Here is a 21,608-nt window from a genome sequence, read left to right as displayed (position 1 = left end):
ACAAGTTGTAAAACTGGGGAAATTTTATTGTACAATATCTGGTTTAAGTTGACCAAGGCAGCTGAATCCATTAGTTCTTACCTATGGAGTAACTTGTTAATAACATTTGAGGACTGTATCCCCACTGTGCTGAACCCAAGGGAAGAAGTTGCTTTCTTGCAGGACATGTGCCAACCTGATAGAAGGTTAAAGTGGACACATTAATCCTGGCATATGCACGCATTAAAAACCATGCCAGTTACATCATCAGCTGAGGGCAATGTTGATCAGGGCAAACATCACTGAGACTTACAAATTTATGGACTTGAGTATTGTAAAAAATAATAAATTGAGCACCCAGAGTATGGGACTTTGGAGTTTGACAAGACCTGGTTTTGCCTCTCAACTCCACCACTTCCTACCTGTGTGACCCTAGGCAAGTTAGCTTTCCTGAGCCTCAGTTTACACATCATTACAAAAGCCGTGCTGTTAGACTTGTAGACACTGAGAAGTGACTAGTGGTTACCAAGGGGGAGGGGAGTAGGCAGGAGCGGGGTTGGGAGGATGGGGACTATTGAACCACTACAATGTACGTTTGATTAAAAAAAGCCATGCTGGTACATGCCTAACAGGTTTGGTGTATACAATTAAAGGGTGTAAGGGGCTTAGCGCAGTGCTTGGGACATCCTAAGCCCCAAATATGCATTTGTTAATTTCTTACTGTTTTTGTTGTCAATCTAGAAAAATAAAACTAAAACATGGGCATACTGCAGTGTTAAAAGCTTGGGTAAGTGCTTTGCCAAGTTCATGGGGAATTTCCTTTCCCTTTCGTAAGCCAGGTTTTCACAATCAATAATCAGCTAATTGCTCCTTTCTCCTTTTTCACTGTAGCTTTGGAGCCCTGGGCTCTCTTGTGCTGTAAGAGCTCTGGGATCATTTTAGGTTGAATTTCTTGCTCCCAAAGTGGAAACTGCTGCTAGCCTTTTCAGGGGCTAAGAGAAAAAAACCAGACTTTCCAGTGGGTTTCACCTAGAGAGCCAGATGAGAAAAAAAAAAAAATACAAACAAAAAAAGAGTTTGCAGCTGGAACAAGAAGTGTTCCTGTTCTGTTCCGGTAGATATGACCACTGTAAGTTCATGGGCAGCAGTTTGTGGATGGGAAAAGAGGGCATTGCTAGGCAGTTCTTAATTCTGAGTTGTGATCTCTTTAATTTCAAGCTAAAGATTTGAATTGCTTCTTTACCTTTAGACCCTTCAGAACTCAAGTTCTAAGTGTGCAGAATTTGTAAGTGAATTTGTACATGTAATCATTTTCTGTGTAGTTTACCTGCTTATCTTCCTACTATACTGACAGTTCCTGGATTCAGACAGTACAACTAAAAGACCAACCTTTGTGTATGTTCTGACAAGCGTAGCCTACCGGCAAACCCCAGCAAACCGGCTGATTAAAGGTTCAAGGAACTGAAGTTGTTGCCTAACTTTGTTAGGCAGGAAAATAGATATGAGCGGGGTGGCAAGAGAATAAGGTCAGTAAAAGCGCCCTGGAAAGGACTTGGTTAACCAGTTAAAACTGGAAAACCAGAAAAGACTCAGTAAATGAGTTAATTAAAGCTCAAAAGGTCAGGAGCAACTTGGCCTTGAATGTTTGAATATTCCCCAGATAAAGAGAAGTATCTGAGCACAGCCCAGTCTTCATTGTGTCAATAGATCATTGTAAGATTTATTCTAGCCTGCTAAGAGGCCCACCTATAAACAGCATAATAAAGACAGGGAGATCCCACCTTAAAACCAAAATTGCATTTTGAAAAAACCCAGGAAGTTTAAGAAGAAAGATTCTTAATGTACTCTTTAGCAAACAAATAACTGCCCACTTTGGAAAAAGGACAGTCTTGATTGATATGCTCAAACCAGGCAGCTGCTATCCTGGGAGGGGACCAAAGCAGTAAATTTCTTGTGTTAAGCTAATTTTGCAGAATTACCTAGAGGACTGATAAGAAACAATGTCTCATCAAAGATATTTGGGGCCACTTAAGTCCCCACCCGTAGCCCGTTTTCATATTCCTGAAAAATCCTTAAAAGGGGGAACACCCAACTTTTCAGTGCCTCCTCTCTCTCTGAGGTCACGTGCACTTTCTAAGTAACTTGGAACTTCTACTCTGCTTCAGTACTGTCTCTGACCTTCAATTCTTTGTTACTGCGGACAAGAACTGAGGAAAACACACAACACCTCTCCCCCAACAGTTTTACTTCCAAAGAACTGATGTTTTTCCTTGAAACAGTCACTTGAACCTCTTTGAGACTCCTTTCTCATCAGAGATGATAATCTTTCTGCAGATAGGTTCTATGAAGAGTCTATGAAAAGTGAAAACTTAGGTATAACTTGCTGCAGAAAATTAAGGGCTGGTTACTGTGCGTGCTTTCTGTGTCCTCTATGGTGGTGGTTGAGTTCCCTAAGGAGCAAGAGCCATGGCATGTTCATATTTATATTGTGGGCATATGATTCAATTCCAGGAATAGTGAGTACTCAATACATATCTGTCAAAAGGAGAAAAGGCAGGAAGGCAGTAAGTCTGAAGAGGTGCTGTGGGTCGCTCTGGCAGGCCAATCTTTGTACCTTCATCCCTAAGAAGACACAATGGGTACAGGACCAGGTTCAAACATCAGAGGGAGACTCTGGGCCTTTGCCCTTGCACAGGAGGGGGCGCACTTAAGTCAACAACAAAGATGTCATTCTGCTTTTCACATCTCTTTTCTTTCATATTGCTTCTTTTAACGTATTCAGTCTTACACACTAACAGTTCTAATGAGTAGTATGGAACATAAGCTCAGCAGGTGAAATTGACTCCCCATTTGTGCTTCTGCCCATGATTTGGGATCCCGAAGCAATTTCAGTACCTGTGTGGTAAAGAGGGAAGAAATCTGAAGTCAGGAAATCTGTGTGCCTGATGGTGGCACATCATTTATCTCTTTAGATAGATGGATATTACCTTTCCTGTCAACCAGATTGAAGAGATGAGGGGATAAGAGGAAAATCATCCACGTTCATTCCTGCACCCAAACATGTAGCACATACCAGGCTGTTAAACCTGGTTTATGGGAAGCAAGACATAGATAGCCCCTGCTCTGGGGACTATGGCTGCTTGGAATAACGAGTAAAATACTCCGAAATTGAAAATCTGTGTGGTGGAAGGACGCAAAAAGCCCCCACAAATACGAACCAGTTGACCCCTTTATCATGCGCCCATACTATCTCATAATGACATTGTACCACACTCCTGTACATAGCTCACTGTGGCACACAAACAGTACACTTAGTTTTCCACCGGAACGGTTGGTTTAGCCAGAGCTGGGAATAAGTAGATGGCCATGTATTATCTAGACATTTGCCATATCACTCAGTTCTCAGAGCTGCTACTTCCAGGCCTTTTGCTGTGTTCTGCTTATGATCTATACCCTGCCACTGCCGAAAGAAGAAAGCCCAGGTTCTTGGGAATTCCCGTCCCATCAGTATTTCCCAGCTCCTAAGAACCATGCTTCAGGTCTGTATTATGTGCCACACACTAACAGCGGGACACGAATTGAATGTTAAGATATTGCCTATGGTTCATAATTTGTATCTGATGACAGACACAAACTTCTAATTTTATTTCTCCTACAGCTGAAAAGCCAGTTTCATGTACACTGGTTCACTTAGGGTAGCACGAGATTCACTTAGGCACAGGGGATTACAATTCACAAAGCGCGTGACCTCTCCTTGATCCCTCAGTGCCCGCGCACTTAAAAAAAGGAAGAAACAGAGAGGCGAAGGGTCCAGCTTTTCAGAAACATTTTAGCCAGCGCAGTCAGATCGGCAAGTTCGCCAACCCTGGAGCAGGAGCCAGGCCGGAAACCTCCCTCCCGCCCCCCAGCTCGCTCTCCCACCAGCACAGTCACCCCTACTCCAGAGCGCATGTGCGCCCAGATTCCTGCGCGCTGCCGGGTCACGTGATCGCGGATGGTCTCACGTGACCTCCCCCAGGGGTGGGGTCTTCGGCCAAGATGGCGGCCTACCTGCAGTGGCGGCGTTTCGTATTCTTCGACAAGGAGCTGGTGAAGGAGCCGCTGGGCAGTGATGGGGCGACTCCCGGGGCCGCACCTGTGTCTGGCCTCGCTACTTCCAAGTTCCTTTGCCTCCCTCCTGGCATCACTGTCTGTGACTCAGGCCGAGGGAGCCTAGTCTTTGGAGATATCCTTCCTCTGTAGCTGTTTATTCCCTCCCCGGATCCCTGAGGAGATCCAGCTGGGATGGAATATGTGCGCCAGAGGGCTTCGTGTACCGTGCTACTGTCCTTTAGATGGGCGCTCAGACATCCTTCAGTGGGCTGAGGGGAGAGAGAGAAGGAAGCCCTTTCTTCTGCGTGTTGCCAACAAAGCAGTCCTGGGCTAGCTAGTTACCCCCTCTGGGGTCAGTTTCTTCATCTGTAAAAGCAATGTAAGATACCAGTTTTGCAAGGTTATTTTTAAGATCAATCAAAATAAGGGATGCAAGTTGGCTTTAAAAGATGAATAGGTAAGGTGTCATCTCCTCTGCCCCATATTGTGGGTGAGGAGGTAAACGAGACCAGGAGTTTGTTGCTTTGTTCTTTCTATTGCTGCCACTAAACTGGCCTTTTTTTAAATCTCATCAGCGATGGGGAGCCCCAGGAGATAATATGTGGAGAAATCCTGGAAAAATTTTCAAAGCTGTGTATATTAGTTGTTCTCTGGGTTCTTGTGTAAATACAAGTGTCTCCTTGGAAAGGAGGCTCCTTGACTACTCTGCACATATGGAAGGCCAGATCTGGTTCCTGCCCCGCTCCCTACAGCTTACATTCTTCCAGGCTTACAAACTACGGGTGACACACCTGTACCAGCTGAAGCAGCACAATATTCTGGCATCTGTTGGTGAGGATGAAGAGGGCATCAACCCCCTGGTGAGTCCTAGGAAAGAGATGGGAAAGACTCAGAAGCCTGGGAGTGGTTGGTTGTGGGGAGGTGACTACATTCACATATCTGAGGTCTGTCCACAGGTAAAGATCTGGAACTTGGAGAAGAGAGATGGTGGCAATCCACTCTGCACTCGGATCTTCCCTGCCATACCAGGAACAGAGCCAACTGTTGTGTCTTGTTTGACTGTCCACGAAAATCTCAATTTTATGGCCATTGGTAAGCAGAAAGAAGGTAAAGGCAAAGTTAACAATCCATGATACTTTACAGATTTTTTTCAAGAGTTGCTTCGGCAGCTCATTGTTTTCATGAGACCTCTTTGTACTGAACTGAAGCCTTTTAGATATTAAAATTTGGAAGGGGAAAGCATTTAGTTTTGTTCTTTGAAAACGAGTCAGCGAGTACTGATCTTCAGCGTTACCCTTTGGAGGAGTTGGGTTTGAGGAAAAAGCTTGTTACTTCTAACAAGTGCCTCAAATGGTCTTTTTCCCCTTCTGTGCTTCCTGACCTTTTCAGCTTCAGTGAAGTGCTGTTTCTTGGTCTCCTAAAGGTTTCACCGATGGCAGTGTTACACTGAACAAAGGAGATATCACCCGGGACCGGCACAGCAAGACACAGATTTTGCACAAGGGCAACTATCCTGTTACTGGACTGGCCTTTCGCCAAGCAGGAAAGACAACTCACTTGTTTGTTGTGACAACTGAGAATGTTCAGGTAAGATCGAGGTCTCCACTATTAGGGGCAGGCAGGAAAGGCTTCTCAGGGGACTAGTGGAAGGAACTGCCAAGAGAGGGAGAATTTTAAAATTTTTTATCATATAACCTTGATTCATTTGCCCAGCTTAATATTTTATTTCTTCACTTAGGAGACTGGGAAGAGTTAGACTTAGGAAAAGACTCTGGGCTTGTGATAAAAGATGTGAATTTTTTCCAACAACTTGTTGAGTGACATTGGACAAGTTGCTTTACTTCTCTGGTTTCTGGAGCTCCTAATGTGTTAACAGTCTACTCTTAGAAGTAGTTTTTTTTCCCCCCCAAGGAGCAGCTTTTTGATAAAACAGTAAAAGATGATTGCGTTTCCCTTATATGCAAGATTTCTGTAGTAGGTAGTGATAGTATACACAGATGAAGACAATGTGGTCCCTGCTTATGTATTTAATAGATGGGTGATGGCTAGTGGAGAAGGCAAGCAGCCAGGGAAAGTCGTAGGGTGGTAAGAGTTAAGAGAGAGCAGGTATGGAGATGGGAACTTCTTTGGGAAGGCTTAGATGCCACTTCCTCAAAGGCAGTCTGTTAATCCCTTTCTTAATTTTCACAGTCCTACATAGTTTCTGGAAAGGACTACCCTCGTGTGGAGTTGGACACCCATGGTTGTGGCCTGCACTGTTCAGCCCTCAGCGACCCTTCTCAGGACCTGCAGTTCATAGTGGCTGGGGATGAGTGTGTCTACTTGTACCAGCCTGATGAACGTGGACCCTGTTTTGCGTTTGAGGGCCATAAACTCATTGCCCACTGGTTTAGAGGCTACCTTGTCGTTGTCTCTCGTGACCGGAAGGTTTCCCCCAAGTAAGGACTCGAGGGAGAAGGGAAAGGGAGAGGGGGCTAGACTTTTCCTCAGAATTATACTGATTTTAAAATCCTAATGCCTAGATCCTGTCAGTTTCCTACTCTGGTTTTATGTAGGTTGTGCTTACACATGAACTCATTTAAAATATTTTTACTGAAAAGTGTGTTTTGCTGCAGAAATTTGATGAGCAGCCCTGGTGCTCTAGAATGCTCTAGTGAATTTAAGGCCTGATATTGGTTTTTTACTCTTTGGTCAAAATAAATTGGGCAGAGGAACCAGGGACTGAGTAGTATAGAAATTGGCAAGGGAAGGACACAGTATTTTTCCTCCGAGCCACCAGGAAGGGACAGCAGGGTCTTCTGCAAGATGGAAGTCACCCATGTCAGATCTTAGTTCCTTTTCATTCATTTCTAAGCACAGTGTCTTACATACACCAGCCACTAATTATTTGTTAAATGAATGGATGTTTGAATGTATATTTAATTTTTAAATCTGTTGTGTATGTTAATTACAGGATCCTGAAGATTAAGGTCAGGTCTGTACATTCTCTTCTTACAGCTATCAGCACAATGCTGGGTGTTATGGGATGAGCTCCTAGAGGGGCCAAGGAAGTGGTTTGTTCTGGGTGGAACGGGCAGCACCAAAGTTGTCATGGGAAAGGAAATAAAGGAGAGTTGAGAGAGAGGTGATACAAATTTCAGGTGCTTTTTCTTTCCCACACAGGTCAGAGTTCACCAGCAGGGACTCACAGAACTCCGACAAGCAGATTCTCAACATTTATGACCTGTGCAACAAGTTCATAGCTTATAGCGCCGTCTTTGAGGACGTAGTGGATGTGCTTGCTGAGTGGGGCTCCCTGTACGTGCTGACGCGGGATGGGCGGGTCCACGCACTGCAGGAGAAGGACACCCAGACCAAACTGGAGGCAAGGCCACCAGGTTCCCAGAGCTGGCCACAGGCACCCAGATGCAGCTGTAGGAACAGGCTCTCCAAGTCTTCCCAGGCCAGGGTGTCTCCTTCCCTCTGGACCACAGCCTGAACTCAGCTCAACTTAGGGTACAATTTACAAGGCAGGTTGCCTGGGGTGAGGCCTTAGAGGGAAGTAATGGCTGGGAGCCTGAGCTCACTGTCAAGGTCCACTGTGTCTGCAGACAGCCTTGTAGGGGAGGTGATATTGGTCTTGGGGGAATCTGAGAGGTCTCACCCTATGATCTAGGCAGATCAGAACTTGGGGACTCTGTGGCTTGTGTGTTGTGGGTATATTCTGGGAAGGTGTTTTCTCAGGACTGTTGCTACCAATTTTCTAATCTCTCTCCCCATCCAGATGTTGTTTAAGAAGAATCTATTTGAAATGGCGATTAACCTGGCCAAGAGCCAGCACCTGGACAGTGATGGGCTGGCCCAGATCTTCATGCAGTATGGGGACCATCTCTACAGCAAGGGCAATCATGACGGAGCTGTCCAGCAGTATATCCGGTCAGTCTCGAGGCTCTTTAGGATACAGCTCAGAGAGCAGGGCCAGGCAGCCAGATAGGCTAAAACCTTGGGGTCGGGTGAACTCTACCAGAAACTGCAGGAACCATGATGCCTAAAGGGAAAAGACACCATACCTTACTGAAAAGGGAATATTTAGAGTCAAAAATATTACATGACCAGGATGCACTTGATGAGTACCCATTATTTTAAACTTTAGCTTGGCCTTTGTGAATATCCATTTTGACCTGATGTTTTAAAGGGAAAAGAATATTCATCTCTTGCTTCCACTCTTTCTCTCCTTGGCACTAGTTCTTGGAATTGTCTGCCCTAATAAAGGGTTTTAGGAACCTGTCTAGCCTCTTTACCAGTCTCTCTAGGATTCCTGTTCTCAGCTAAGTTTAAGCTCTGGCGCCCTGCTGCTCATGTGGTCCAGTGTGGTAACATGAACATCCCTTGGCACTTTGTTGGAAATGCAGTCTCAGGCTTCACCCCACACCTGCCAAAGCAGAGTTTGCATTTTAAGAAGATCTGCCAGCAATTCCTATGCACACGAAAGTTTGAGAAGTACTCTGAGCCAGATGCTCTTTGATGCATGTGTCTCCCTAGAACCATTGGAAAGTTGGAGCCGTCCTATGTGATCCGCAAGTTCCTGGATGCCCAGCGCATCCACAACCTGACTGCCTATCTTCAGACCCTGCACCGGCAATCTCTGGCCAACGCTGACCACACCACCCTGCTGCTCAACTGCTATACCAAGCTCAAGGACAGCTCGAAGCTGGAGGAGTTCATCAAGGTGCAGGGTGGTGGTGGTGGGCGTTCCCTCCGGGTCGCCCTGAGGAGGAGGAGGCCCCCCCAGGGCCCTTGTTTTATGGTGCCAGGACTTCCCATGGTATCGAAGCCCAGGGAACTAGCCCTGGGAGAGTCCTGTGTCTTCACAGGAGTCCCTCTAATAGTAGGGGCAGAGGAAGACACTGGCTCTTAGAAACTTTGGGAAGCTGGATAATACAATGTTTTTCTAAAGCATGGACTTTATTACTATCTTAAAAATCTGGTCTTAGAATTAAATGCATGTTTCCTTTCCCTTCCCAATCTACAATCCCTCTGTGAATGATTTCGTCTGATGTTTCCTTGGCAGACAAAGAGTGAAAGTGAAGTCCACTTTGATGTGGAAACAGCCATCAAGGTGCTCCGGCAGGCTGGCTACTACTCCCATGCCCTCTATTTGGCTGAGAACCATGCACATCATGAGTGGTACTTGAAGATCCAGCTAGAGGACATCAAGGTGGGACATCAGGGACTCTTGACTCAGGCAGGACCTGGTTCTTGTTCAGGACATCCCTGGAATGGCACAGTGGTACAGGTACTTCCTGGCGGGTGAGGCAGGGGTATGTGCTTATTCTGCCCCTCACCTCTCCACAGAATTATCAGGAAGCTCTTCAGTACATCGGCAAGCTGCCTTTTGAGCAGGCAGAGAGCAACATGAAACGCTATGGCAAGATCCTCATGCACCATATACCAGAGCAGACAACCCAGTTGCTGAAGGGACTTTGTACTGACTATCAGCCTAGCCTCGAAGGCCAAGGCGATAGGGAGTCTCCAGGCTGCAGGGTGAGGCCTCAGGGGAAATGGCTTTTGGACCACAGGGATCACCTTCGGGGCCTCGTGAGCATCAAGCCCACTCAGCCTCCTCTCTCCCCCCAGGCCAACTCAGAGGAGTTCATCCCCATCTTTGCCAACAACCCACGAGAGCTGAAAGCTTTCCTAGAGCACATGAGTGAAGTGCAGCCAGACTCACCGCAGGGCATCTATGACACGCTCCTAGAGCTACGACTGCAGAACTGGGCCCATGAGAGGGACCCACACGTGAGGCCTGGCAGGAGCCGCAAGACGTGCTGGAGGAAAAACAGTTCCTCCATCTTTTGTATCTGCCTTTTGCTGCATTTTTTAGACTAAAAACACCTCACCCTAGGGGGCTAAATGGTCCTCAGTGAAGAGGGAATTGGGCTAAAGGAAGGTGGTTGACTTGCCTTGTTCCAAGAGACTTGCGGTTTTTCCCTTGTGTCCAGCAGCTCTCCTCCTTCCCTAGGTCAAAGAGAAGCTTCACGCAGAGGCCATCTCCCTGCTGAAGAGTGGCCGCTTTTGCGATGTCTTTGACAAGGCCCTTGTCCTCTGCCAGATGCATGACTTCCAGGATGGAGTCCTGTACCTCTATGAACAGGGGAAGCTGTAAGAGTCCGGGGAATTTCTGGGAAGGGGGAAGGATCCGAGCAGCTTCCCAGGGGCCCTTCTGAGGTGTGCCTTGCCCTGGCTGCAGGTTCCAGCAGATCATGCATTACCACATGCAGCACGAGCAGTACCCGCAGGTGGTCACCGTCTGTGAGCGCCATGGGGAGCAGGAGCCCTCCCTGTGGGAACAGGCACTCAGCTACTTTGCCCGCAAGGAGGAGGACTGCAAGGAGTACGTCGCGGCTGTGCTTAAGCACATCGAGAGCAAGAACCTCATGCCACCCCTTCTAGGTATCTGGGAGGTCAGGGTGGTGAGTGCAGGCTGCTGACAGCCGAGCCCTGGGACAGGGGCCCTTCAGCTTTGTCCAGGGTAGTGCTTGCTCATTGTCCTGTTTCCTTCTGGACCCCGATCTCAGTGGTGCAGACCCTGGCCCACAACTCCACAGCCACCCTGTCTGTCATCCGGGACTACCTGGTCCAAAAACTGCAGAAACAGAGCCAGCAGATTGCACAGGATGAGCTCCAGGTCCGGCGGTACCGAGAGGAGACCACCCGCATCCGCCAGGAGATCCAGGAGCTCAAGGCGAGGTACTGGGCGTCCGGATATGTGGAGGGGGCCGCGGATCACCTTATTCCTCGCAGGGTGTCACTAAGTACTTTTCATAGAGGTGTTGGAGCGTTTCATTCTTGGAGATCTGCTTGAACGGAGGAATTCCACAGGACGCTTTAGTGCATAGATCATCATTTGCTGGGCTTGGAGGACATTATCTTGTAGTAGATACTTTTTTTTCTGTACAGGCACACTTCAGAGAGGTTGTGGTTCGAGACTACTGCGAAGGTCACAATAAAGGAGTCAAATGAATTTTTTGGTTTCCTAGTGCATATAAAGCTGTATATATGTTATCCTGTAATTTCTCAGGTGTGCAATAGTATTATGTCTAAAAAATAATGTACATACCTAAACTTAAGAATACTTGGTTGCTAAAACAATGCTAACTACCAGCTGAGCTTTCAGCAAGTCCGTCGTCTGGCTGGTGGAGTCTTGCTTCCATGTTGATGGCTGCTGACTGATCAGGGTGGCAGTTGCTGAAGGTCAGGTGGCTGTGACAATTTATTACAATAAGACAGTAATGAAGTTTGCCACATTAGTTGATTTTTCCTTCCAGTCGAACACTGTGAGCCATGGCAGGGTTAGTAATTGGCCTCGTTTCAATATTGTTGTGTCTCCAGGGATAGAGAGGCCCAAGGAGAGGGTGAAGATAGGGAACAGCCGGTTGGCGGAGCTGTCAGAACACACACAGTAGTAACATCAGAGATCTCTGATCACAGATGACCGTAACAAACACTGTGATGAAAAAGTTTGAAATGTTGCAAGAATTACCAAAATGTGAGCAAATGTTCATGAAGTGAGCAGATGCTATTGGAAAAATAACACCCATAGACTTGCTTGATGCAAACCTTCAATTTGTAAAAAACAAAAAAAAAATAACCAATATCTGCAAAGCACAATAGTGAAGTGTAATTAAGTGAGGTATGCTGTATATGCCTGTATTTTACTTTTTCTAAACACATTTATTTTGTGGTTGGAAGCCATCCAGAAAAATTTTGCTTTAGAAAATATAGAAAGTGGATAAGGTAGAAATATTGATAGTAAACATTAATTTCTAAAGTCTTAATCTGCCATCAACATTGTAAAATACTTAGTAGAGAACAATTTCTTTATTCCACAAATGTTTACTGAGCCCCTATTATGTCCCAAGCACTGTTCTTAACAGCACAAAAAGCCCTGCTTTATGGAACTTACATTGTAGAAGTAGAGACAGATTGTAAACATGTTAAATAAGCAAAATGTTATCTTCTGTGGTAGGTTCTAAGGAGAAAATTAACTGAGAATAGGGTGAGGAGTGTGTGTAATTTATGAGGTGGCCAGGAAAGTCCCCATGGGAAGGGTTATGTCTGAGTAAAGATCTGAGAAACAATTTGGTCGCAATTGTGAAAATTGAAAGAGAAAAAGAATACCCCCTTGGGTCAGTTCGACCTGGTGGGAGCAAGCTGAGACTCACTGCAGACCCGGGGCCTGTGTCCTTATTTGGCCCCTTTTAGGTGGCAAGAACAGGGCCTTGAAGTCCCTTAACAGGAACCTGTCCTTCCTCGACTGCAGCTGCCTCTGTCCCCACTTGGTTCTTGACCCTGTCCACACTGTTTGCCACTCCTTTGTCTCCCTTGTCTGTAGTCCGAAGATTTTCCAGAAGACCAAGTGCAGCATCTGTAACAGTGCCTTGGAGTTGCCCTCAGTCCACTTTCTCTGCGGCCACTCCTTCCACCAGCACTGCTTTGAGAGCTACTCAGAAAGTGATGCTGACTGCCCCACCTGCCTCCCCGAAAACCGGAAGGTCATGGATATGATCCGGGCCCAGGAACAGAAACGGGATCTCCATGATCAGTTTCAGCACCAGGTGGGATGTGGGATAGATGTGGACCCCACTCAACAGAGTCACGGGAGCCCTGGGGGGCTTGTTTCCTTTCTTCCTCTTCGTTTAGGAAATGAGCACTTCACTTCTGATTCCTCTTCTCTCCTCCTTCCCTGCAGCTCAAGTGCTCCAATGACAGCTTCTCTGTAATTGCTGACTACTTTGGCCGAGGTGTCTTCAACAAATTGACTCTGCTGACCGACCCTCCCACTGCCAGGCTGACAGCAAGCCTGGAGACTGGGCTGCAGCGGGACCTGCTCATGCACTCCAGGAGGGGCACTTAAGCTGCTTGTAGGAAGGGGTGTGATAATGGAGACATAGCAGAGGGGACACAGTGGGACAGAGGCAGGACTCTTGCACAGGAGTCAGGGAGGCATGCCCAGAACTCCACCCTGATCTGATGCCATCGCCCTCAGGACTAAATGGGGCTTTCTTTTCCTGCCTCCTCCTTTGGCCAGCCTACCATTCTCCTGTTAACTTTTTGAGCAGTGTAGATAATTCCAGACAGTGGAGGAGGGCGCCTCAGGAACCTCTGAGTGTGGACAATAGCTGCATTATTCTGTATCCCAAGAGCACCAGGCTGTGCTTGGGTCCTTGCTCCCAGAGTCTATAAATAAAAGAACGTGATTTGGGGGTTAAAGGATTTATTCTGGGACTTAACTGGTGATTCTTAACTGTGCAAAATGTACTGCTTACCCTCTGCCTTCCTAGAGCTCCACTTCCCTGCCTGCAGAGTTCTTTAAAGTCATGTTGATGCGACCTCATTCCAGTAATGGATGGGACTTATGGCATCTAGTTGAGTCCAATTTACTGAAAAATCTCTGCAGAAGACTTAATGCCCAGGTTCTAAGAGCAGCCTGGACTGAGGTCCTCCAAACACCACCTGCTCTTTAGCCTGGCTGATCTCTATAGTTCTGTTTGGACAGTATTCAAGCAGGAGGCAGATTGTGGCAAGGAACCTCGGCCTGAAGTCTGCCTTCATAGTGGGTAGGTTAGTGTGTGCTCTGTTCAGGATTAGGAGATAAGCAGGGTAAAAGAGCCTTTATTGAAGTATTTCACTCCCTCTTTGAAGTTGTCAGGTGAGGTTTGTGTTACTAAATGTCTAGGGGTAATTTGGGTTACATTGCCTGTCAGATAATTGCTCCTGTGGGGTTAACTGAATGTCACTTGTACATTGTGGCTTAATTAGTATATAGAAGCAGAATACACTGTTAGTACTGAGTACAGACTTGGATCAGCTGACCTAAGTGTGGCTCCTAGTTACATTAGGAATTATAGATAATACCTTTCCTGTATAGCTATTATGAAGGCCTAAGGAGTGAATGGACGCCCCGGTGCTTTGTATAGTTGCGTATGGGTGCAATACATAGTAACGTTAGAGGCTAACGCACTGTTTCTAACAAGCACTTTTTCCACTAACAATAATGTGTTGGTACCCCCCCACTTAACAGTTATTTGTCTTTAGACATGACCTTTCATCTCTAAAACCAGTTTCCTCATTTACAGAAATGGTGCCTACTTCAGGGTTGTAGCAGAGCTAAGTTCTAATAGAGCAAAGGAAGTACCGCATGAGCTGCACCAATTGCTTGTGCCACTGTTCAGGGGACAACGCTATAGAATTCAGGATGACTTGCTTTCTGGAGCAGTTCTCTTATTTGTAGAGATATTGAATCCAGTTTGGGGGGGTTAGGGCAAGTTGCTCAAGGACTCTTTACTTCCAACGCATCATTTTAGGGTTGATATCCTTTTCCTCTTGGGCACTGCTAACTTTGGCTTAACTGACTATCCACTGGGGTGGTGGGAGGAAGGGACTGGACTAGGACCTCGTGGGTAAATCAGGAGAGCCTATCTTAGCTATTGACCATCAGTATTCTTGGCTCAGGACAAGGTATGGTAAAAGAAATGAACGGTGGGTAGGACTGGGTCTCAAGCCAGGAAGACCGGGCAAACGGGAACCCAGCGTCCTGCGTCAGCTTGGGAATCGGGCTGTAGTGTGAGTAGTCTTCGCTGTCATTCCAATTCCCGCCCAGGGGGAGGTGCCTCTCCTTTGGGGGCGGGCACCGGAAGTGACTTAGGGCCCTTGGCAGATGCCGCAGTCCGAGGCTGCAGGAAGAGCTTGGGCACGCGGTGCTCGGGGCTGGATCCTGCCTCTCCGGATCCCGGAGGACCTTGGCTGCAGCCTCTGGTCTACTCCCTAAGCACAGTCATGTCTGGTAGCGGCAACGTGGCCCCAACGGCGGTGAGTTCCGAGCCGGTGCCCTTCGCAACTTGGTCTTCCGGACTAGCGGGGCAACGATTGGCCCCAGGTTGCTACCCTCCGTCTTCTATTGGTCGGAACGACTACCTGTCTTTTTTTTTTTTTTGGTCGGAGTAGTATTTAAAGGGCCAGTAGCTGTATTGCTTAGGAGGCACAGGAGAAATCTCTGAGGGGTGGGGGTGGGGTTAAGAGTGGAGGGACGGTTTCAAACCCTCATCTGTGCGGGCATCTGGGTGGGATTCCGCCAGGCCTGGCATCCACCGGTCTAGATAGCGTGACCCAGCCCGGGAAAGTTCTACGCAAAACGACGTGCTATTCCCGGATCCTTTCACACAAGACTGGGCCGAAGTGGGATTCGGCCCCTTCGGGAATATGTTCCACTTTGGATCCAGAGAGGAGCGCATACCCCCAAGTCTCCGAAATGCACACAAACACCTCCCCTTTGCCTGTTTTAGCGGTCACCCTGCCCCAGCTTACTGTCGAAGTCCCCAGCTGAGACACACCACTGAGTTATTACCTTGAGCCTTCCTATTCGAAGCCTGCCCGGAGCTCTGGGCTTCTGCAGATGCAAACTATAGAGCTAATGGAGGCCCCTGCCAGCCCGAGATAAGAAAAGAGATGAAGCAGCTGCTTATCTCTCGTTCCCCAGCGAGCTGGTGAGAGGGATTCCTTGCCACTGCAGGCGTTCCCAAGCACTGGACTAGGAGTAGGAAGATCTGCATTCTAGTTCCAGCTTGTGACCATTACTAGCCGTGTGCCTCTGGGCAAGTCACTTCACTCCTCAGAGCCAGACTTTTCTTCTGTAACATGGTCCTAAAGGTGCCTGTCCTTTCTACCTGATAGGTTGTTACGAAGATTAAAAGAATTAGCTCTAGCATACACATGCTTAACAAATTTTTAATGAAACAATTTGATTTGAAAATGTGCTGAATCAATGCAATTAAGAGATTTTTTGAAACTAGCAGTTTCGGGGACATTAGAATCCTCTTTTTGGGCTCCCTGTCATAGAATTTCAGTGGCCATGTCTAGCATTTCAGGCCTAGCCTAATTTTCTCAGGGTCCCCAGGGTCTGTTTACTGAAGTGATAGCAGTGGAGCAAACTAGAGTCTAAGAGCAGTCAGCTGTCACTTCCTCCAGCACCTGAGGGCCCAGATTGCTGCCTGCAAAAGAACTCTGTGGGATGAAGATCCCAGAAGAGGGAAAATGAACAGTATCTACAGTGGCTGCTGTCTAATCTGCAAAGAAATAGGACCTCAGACTGAAGAACCCAATTCTACCTGCTTGGCACTGAATACCTTTGTTCAAGGTACCCTGGCAGGAGGAAGAGGCATGTCCCTTTGACTTGGTGAAACCTGGTGCAGTAATGTTGGTGAATGGACATTATGCCGCTAAGCCTTTTAGTCTCCAGATCATCAGAGGCAGATGATACTTGCGTCCAAATGTTTTCATTGTTTAGATGAATAAATAGGTACTGGCGGGATGCTGTTCTCAGGGTCCCCCAGCCAAGAGGCTGAGCAGGGCTGTACATCAGATCTGTTGACCCCAGCCTTTAATGTGTACATTCCAGCCAGACTAGGGGATACACAGTGTGGCAGCTCTGGGGTAGCTCTTGGCATCTGGGTGGCTTTCTGCACCTGAAGCTTTCTGCAATGCCTGCTGTCTTGTGAATGCTGAACTCGTCCTTAGTGACTCAGCACAAGTCCCCCTGTATGGCCCCAGCTGCCGTGCCTGCGTCTGCAGCAGGCCGCACCTTCCCTGTGGCTGGGCTGATGGGCCTTATCTCTTCACCCACCTGACTGTGCAGCACTCCCTCTGCTTTGGCAGGGTGGTCTTCAGGGCTCAGTATCCAGATTGCTGCAGTGACAGCAGGTCCTACTGTCACTTCCCTCTGGGCTCTGTGTCTCTGGATCTGTGAAGAGGGCAGAAGGTACTAAGGAAGGTAAAGGAACTAGTCTTGGAATATATGCCCACACTGAGCCATAGGTCAGGGTCTGAGGTTCCTTTCTTACAAGTTGGTAATTCTGGTTCTTGGACAAGGTGTTGAGAAACACAGGGAACAGAGGGGACTGTGACCTGGGACTTTTTCAGCAGGAAGAAAACAGCCCAAACATGAGAGTGATTCGCGTGGGTACCCGCAAAAGCCAGGTGAGTGTAGGTCCTGGCTGTGGTGGGTTGTGGGAAGAGTTCTGTGCTCACGGTATTATAAGTTGCGGGACCCAGAGGATCAGTTCCCAGCACCTCAGGGATGGAGGAGATGGGGTGGCTGGGTGTTAGGTCCCATGCCAAATGGCAGATTGCCTTCTGTGGCCAGATATCCCTGGGCTGGGGAAGTTGTTGGGGTGCAGAGGATTCCCAGGCTGGACCCCTTGCCTTGAATTCGAAGGGATTCCAGCCCCTTTGGGATGAACCTGACCCTGTAAAGGTCTCATCTCCGGGTAATGGCCAAGGAACAACAGGACTAATCCAAATTTCTGCCCCCAGCTGGCTCACATACAGACGGACAGTGTGGTGGCAGCCCTGAAAGCCTTATACCCAGGCCTGCAGTTTGAAATCAGTGAGTTTTCTGGGCAGGATTGAAAGCTAATGGGGAGTTTTTGCTCACTGGAGAGGAGAACACAGCATTTCTGGCTTTGCCCAGGACCAAAGCCTGGGCCCATTGCTCCTGAGAATTCTTGGCCGTCCCTGGTTTGGAGGACCCTTTCCTCTGAAGACCTCCAGCTCTGTCGGCATGGGCTAGCTTGGTAGTTAACATCTCTGCCTTGGATCTTTTTATGAGTGTGTCTGGTCTTCCTGTTAGATCGTACATGCCTAGAGGGTACAGACTAAGGCTTTGTGCCTCTGTGCCCACCATTAATCTTAGCACAGTGCTCAGGAAGTTATGATCAATGAGTGCCTGACTGACTGACTCTCTCCTCAGTTGCTATGTCCACCACAGGAGACAAGATTCTCGATACTGCGCTCTCTAAGGTAACAGCATTTCTCCTCCAACCCTTTCCCGCTCCTTTCCCTCTCTCAGGAGGTTCACTCTGAGGCTTTTTCTTGCCTGGCAGATCGGAGAGAAGAGCCTGTTTACCAAGGAGCTGGAACATGCTCTGGAAAAGAATGAGTAAGTGGAAGACAGGAGAGTGTGGCCCCTTCCCAGTCTCTTGCTGGGACCCAGTGTGATCTGACCTGGGTATCAGCCAGACTGTTGGGCTTAGACCCTTGGATAGGCTAGAGGGGGGCTCATATGTGGGTTTTTTAGGCCTCAGAGAAGGAAAGTGATCTAGTTCTGAACCATCTGGCTACCCAGGGTGCAGGTCCAGAGGTTTGGAGGATGCTGTTGGGGAGTTGGTGGGGGACAGGATAGGAGGTGAGTGGGTCTCTGAGTCCCCGGGCCTCTGAAAGGCCTGCTTCAGGAACTGCTCTTGGTTTCACCACTGAAATAGGAAGGGGAGTAGGTGGAGAGGAGGGGGACCTGCTGCTCAGACCCCTTCTCCTTGTCTCCGTCTCCCACGTCTCTAGAGTAGACCTGGTCGTTCACTCCCTGAAGGACCTGCCCACGGTGCTTCCCCCGGGCTTCACCATTGGAGCCATCTGCAAGTAAGAGTCCTGAGAGGCAGGGGGCAGGCGCCATGCTTGCCTCTGCTTTCCCCTGGGACTGGACTCTCCGCCTCCAGGGCTGTCTCCCCTGCCCTGAGGAGCGTCCAGCGAGGCAGGAAACCCAGAAAATGCGAGTTAGTTGGCCTTCAAGAGAGCCGGGAAGTGACCTGAACGGAGATCTTCCCCTTCCCTCCGCCCCTAGGCGGGAGAATCCCTACGATGCTGTTGTCTTTCACCCCAAGTTTGTGGGGAAGACCCTAGAAACTTTGCCAGAGAAGAGGTGAGTGGGGCCTGACCAGGCGTTTTGGTAGGATTCCCAGAAGGTGGGGGTTTGGGAGGAGTGGGAAGAGAAGGGAATAGGGACAGCCTAGGCTGGGGCCTCACTCTGAACGTCTCTGAGCAGCGTGGTGGGAACCAGCTCCCTGCGGAGAGCAGCCCAGCTGCAGAGAAAGTTCCCACATCTGGAGTTCAAGAGTATTGTATCCTTTTAGAGAAGGGGTAGCAGCCAAGGAGGGAGCTGAGGTCAAGGGCCCTGGGAGTCATGAGAGTGGACGGTGCTTCCAGAGGAAGCAGGCTGTGGGGCCAGTGGACTGTCTGTCCTCCCGTCTACCTACCCATCCATCCATTCATAATCCTTTCATATTTTCTTAGCCCCAAGCAAGTGCCTGGCACTAGGGATAATGGTGAGCAAGAGCAACATTGTCCCTACTTACATAGTTTACTTTTTTTTTCCTGGAAACAGACAGGCATCGATAATACAGAGTGATACTGAGCAATGATTACTTCAGTGTCAGGGGGATGGAGAGTGCCTCCATTTTTATTTCATAGTACAGTATAAAATAAAATGTGCACAGTAGCATGTGCAAAGTGCTCTAATGCTCAAAATAGGGAATTCTCTGACAGCTTCTAGCTGGACAGATTCAGGAGTCAGGGAGGGCTTCTAAGAAGTCTTGTAACCTTGGGCAAGTTATTTAACCCCTCTGTATCATTTTCCTCATATGTAAAATGAAGGCAATAATAATACCTACCTCATAAGATTGTGAAAATTAAATGAACTGACATGGTAAGCACTTTAGAACAATGTCTGGCATGTAATAAGTATGAACTAAGTGTTAGCTGTTATCATTAAGCTGAAAACTGAATGATGATCAGATAGCCAGAGAAGGACTCCGGCAGAGAACAGCATGGGGCTCCAGACTGCACAGCGCTTGTGGTCCTTAGCATCTCTCCACAGCGAGGGAATCTCAACACGCGGCTTCGGAAGCTGGATGAGCTGCAGGAGTTCAGTGCCATCATCCTGGCCGCAGCTGGCCTGCAGCGCATGGGCTGGCATAACCGGGTGGGGCAGGTAGGGCTTGCCTCTACTCCCTCCCCAGTTAATCATCCCTTTCCTGCCTGTATTCTGTTTTTGGAACACCCTGCCTCTAAAATGATGAGCTGGAAATGAGTCCCAGGCTGGGAAGATTGGGGATCAGAGGTCAGACTCACTTTTGCCTACCCAGACTTTGTTAAGGAAGCCCCGGGTCCACCCTTCTGACTGCCTGTTCTGCCCCCACAGATCCTGCGCCCAGAGGAATGCATGTATGCTGTGGGTCAGGTATGTTTGACCAGAGAAGCCATGTATTGATGTGCCCATTTTTTTCTGATCTCAAACAAAAAGCTAGTCACATGCCTTCTGCATCTGCTTCTCCCAGCATGAACATTTCCAAGGAGGGGCAGGTCTTGCGGGGGGCTTCTGCCCAAAAGGTCCTGGGAGATGGAAGTGGGCTAGTTCCCATCCTTAGCTCCATTTGTTGGGGAAAGATCTGGTCTGATATTATAGGCTGTTTTTCCATTAGGGGGCCCTGGGTGTGGAAGTCCGAGCCAAGGACCAAGACATCTTGGATCTGGTGGGTGTGTTGCATGATCCTGAGACTCTGCTTTGCTGCATTGCTGAACGGGCCTTCCTAAGGCACCTGGTAGGCACCTGTGGAGGGGTGGAGCCTCGGGGAGTTGGGAAGGGTGGTGGGCAGTTTTCTCAAACTCATGCTGTTTATAGAGGTAACTCATCCTTGAATGTATGGACAGGACCCAGTTCAAGGCCCCTGCCTACTTTTCAGTTGTTTTCAGGGGGTCTGGTATCACTGAGGGCCACAGTTTGTTGTTGAGTCCTTGGCGTTCACAGGGGGAGCTTCTTCTTGCAGGAAGGAGGCTGCAGTGTCCCAGTAGCAGTGCACACAACTCTGAAGGAGGGGCAGGTAAGCCAGAGAAGATGGGTGGGAGGGCGGGGGACGGGTGGACTGTGGTGTATCTCCCTGTGCATCCTGAGTTGCCAACAAGGAGGGCTTGGGTTCCTACGCGTTTCCCTCTCGGAAGATGCTTAGGCAGCTTTTCTTTCCCAGCTGTACCTGACTGGAGGAGTGTGGAGTCTCGATGGCTCAGATAGCATGCAGGAGACCATGCAGACCACCATCCAGGTCCCTGCCCAGGTGCTGAGTGAGGGAGAGGGCAAGAAAGAAACCTGGGTGTTACCTCCCCTTCCAGCTCACTGAGTTCTGCCCCCTTCCCTTGCCCAGCATGAAGATGGCCCTGAGGATAACCCACAGCTGGTGGGCATCACTGCCCGAAAAATTCCACGAGAAGCCCAGTTGGCTGCTGAGAACCTGGGCATCAGCTTGGCCAATTTGTTGCTGAACAAAGGAGCCAAGAACATCCTAGATGTTGCACGGCAACTTAATGATGCCCACTAACTGGGGTGTGGGGCACAGGTGCCAGGGTTACCATTGTCCCAGGCCTGCGCCCCAGCCCCCAGGGCCCCGTTCTCACTGCTAACTCAGAGGTGGTTGCTCCAGGGGACTGAACTGCAGGGTCAGACTTCCAGGACTTGCCTGGCCTTTGCGGCCTTGGTGACTGCCTTGCTTCTGCAGTAGGTGGGGCAAGGGGGTGTCATCTCGTTAGAGAAAAAGCCCAAGCCACAGCTGTTTGAATGTAAACCAATTCTACCAATAAACCGGCTCTTAAGTAGATTTGTGTGTGGTTGCAGTAAAGCTAAGGACAAGCACAAAAGCATTTACTGCTAAACCCAATAGTCTCCCAGGTAATGTCAA

General features: G+C 48.5%; 2 protein-coding genes across 5 annotated transcripts; both read left to right on the top strand.

Moving 5' to 3' along the window:
* Positions 1 to 3,989: 3,989 nt before the first annotated feature.
* Positions 3,990 to 14,923, top strand: VPS11 (VPS11 core subunit of CORVET and HOPS complexes). The gene is made up of 17 exons (XM_073239629.1): positions 3,990 to 4,208; positions 4,787 to 4,931; positions 5,028 to 5,163; positions 5,495 to 5,658; positions 6,262 to 6,509; positions 7,234 to 7,435; positions 7,835 to 7,986; positions 8,593 to 8,779; positions 9,122 to 9,268; positions 9,406 to 9,594; positions 9,688 to 9,849; positions 10,073 to 10,212; positions 10,301 to 10,503; positions 10,629 to 10,800; positions 12,446 to 12,668; positions 12,803 to 14,676; positions 14,771 to 14,923. Exons 1-16 carry the CDS (start codon positions 4,018 to 4,020, stop codon positions 12,965 to 12,967), a joined length of 2,826 nt encoding a protein of 941 aa, XP_073095730.1. The 5' UTR covers positions 3,990 to 4,017; the 3' UTR covers positions 12,968 to 14,676; positions 14,771 to 14,923.
* HMBS (hydroxymethylbilane synthase) lies at positions 14,566 to 21,525 on the top strand. Of its 4 annotated transcripts, none has more exons than XM_073239632.1 (14): positions 14,566 to 14,676; positions 17,032 to 17,085; positions 17,422 to 17,494; positions 17,858 to 17,907; positions 17,991 to 18,046; positions 18,445 to 18,522; positions 18,725 to 18,802; positions 18,926 to 19,001; positions 19,757 to 19,870; positions 20,081 to 20,119; positions 20,361 to 20,480; positions 20,706 to 20,759; positions 20,904 to 20,990; positions 21,078 to 21,525. In XM_073239632.1, exons 2-14 carry the CDS (start codon positions 17,050 to 17,052, stop codon positions 21,249 to 21,251), a joined length of 1,035 nt encoding a protein of 344 aa, XP_073095733.1. In that variant the 5' UTR covers positions 14,566 to 14,676; positions 17,032 to 17,049; the 3' UTR covers positions 21,252 to 21,525. The 4 variants fall into 4 exon arrangements, with proteins under 4 accessions (XP_073095733.1, XP_017505731.1, XP_017505730.1 ...); XM_017650242.3 differs by lacking the exon at positions 14,566 to 14,676 and adding an exon at positions 14,791 to 14,922; XM_017650241.3 differs by lacking the exon at positions 14,566 to 14,676 and adding an exon at positions 14,791 to 14,922 and having other exon boundaries at positions 17,029 to 17,085.
* Positions 21,526 to 21,608: the final 83 nt, after the last annotated feature.

This window comes from Manis javanica, chromosome 6, assembly GCF_040802235.1.
Source record: "Manis javanica isolate MJ-LG chromosome 6, MJ_LKY, whole genome shotgun sequence".
Classification (NCBI taxonomy): domain Eukaryota; kingdom Metazoa; phylum Chordata; class Mammalia; order Pholidota; family Manidae; genus Manis; species Manis javanica.
This window is presented reverse-complemented; position numbering and strand designations above follow the sequence as displayed.

Coding starts and splice junctions, on each gene's coding strand:
- VPS11 (XM_073239629.1), top strand. CDS start 4,018: ATGGCGGCCTACCTGCAGTGGCGGCGTTTCGTATTCTTCGACAAGGAG. Junction 10,213..10,300: donor CTCTATGAACAGGGGAAGCT/GTAAGAGTCCGG, acceptor CCCTGGCTGCAG/GTTCCAGCAGATCATGCATT. Junction 10,504..10,628: donor CCTCATGCCACCCCTTCTAG/GTATCTGGGAGG, acceptor CCCCGATCTCAG/TGGTGCAGACCCTGGCCCAC.
- HMBS (XM_036992866.2), top strand. CDS start 14,890: ATGTCTGGTAGCGGCAACGTGGCCCCAACGGCG. Junction 17,495..17,857: donor AGGCCTGCAGTTTGAAATCA/GTGAGTTTTCTG, acceptor CTCTCTCCTCAG/TTGCTATGTCCACCACAGGA. Junction 19,002..19,756: donor ATCTGGAGTTCAAGAGTATT/GTATCCTTTTAG, acceptor ATCTCTCCACAG/CGAGGGAATCTCAACACGCG.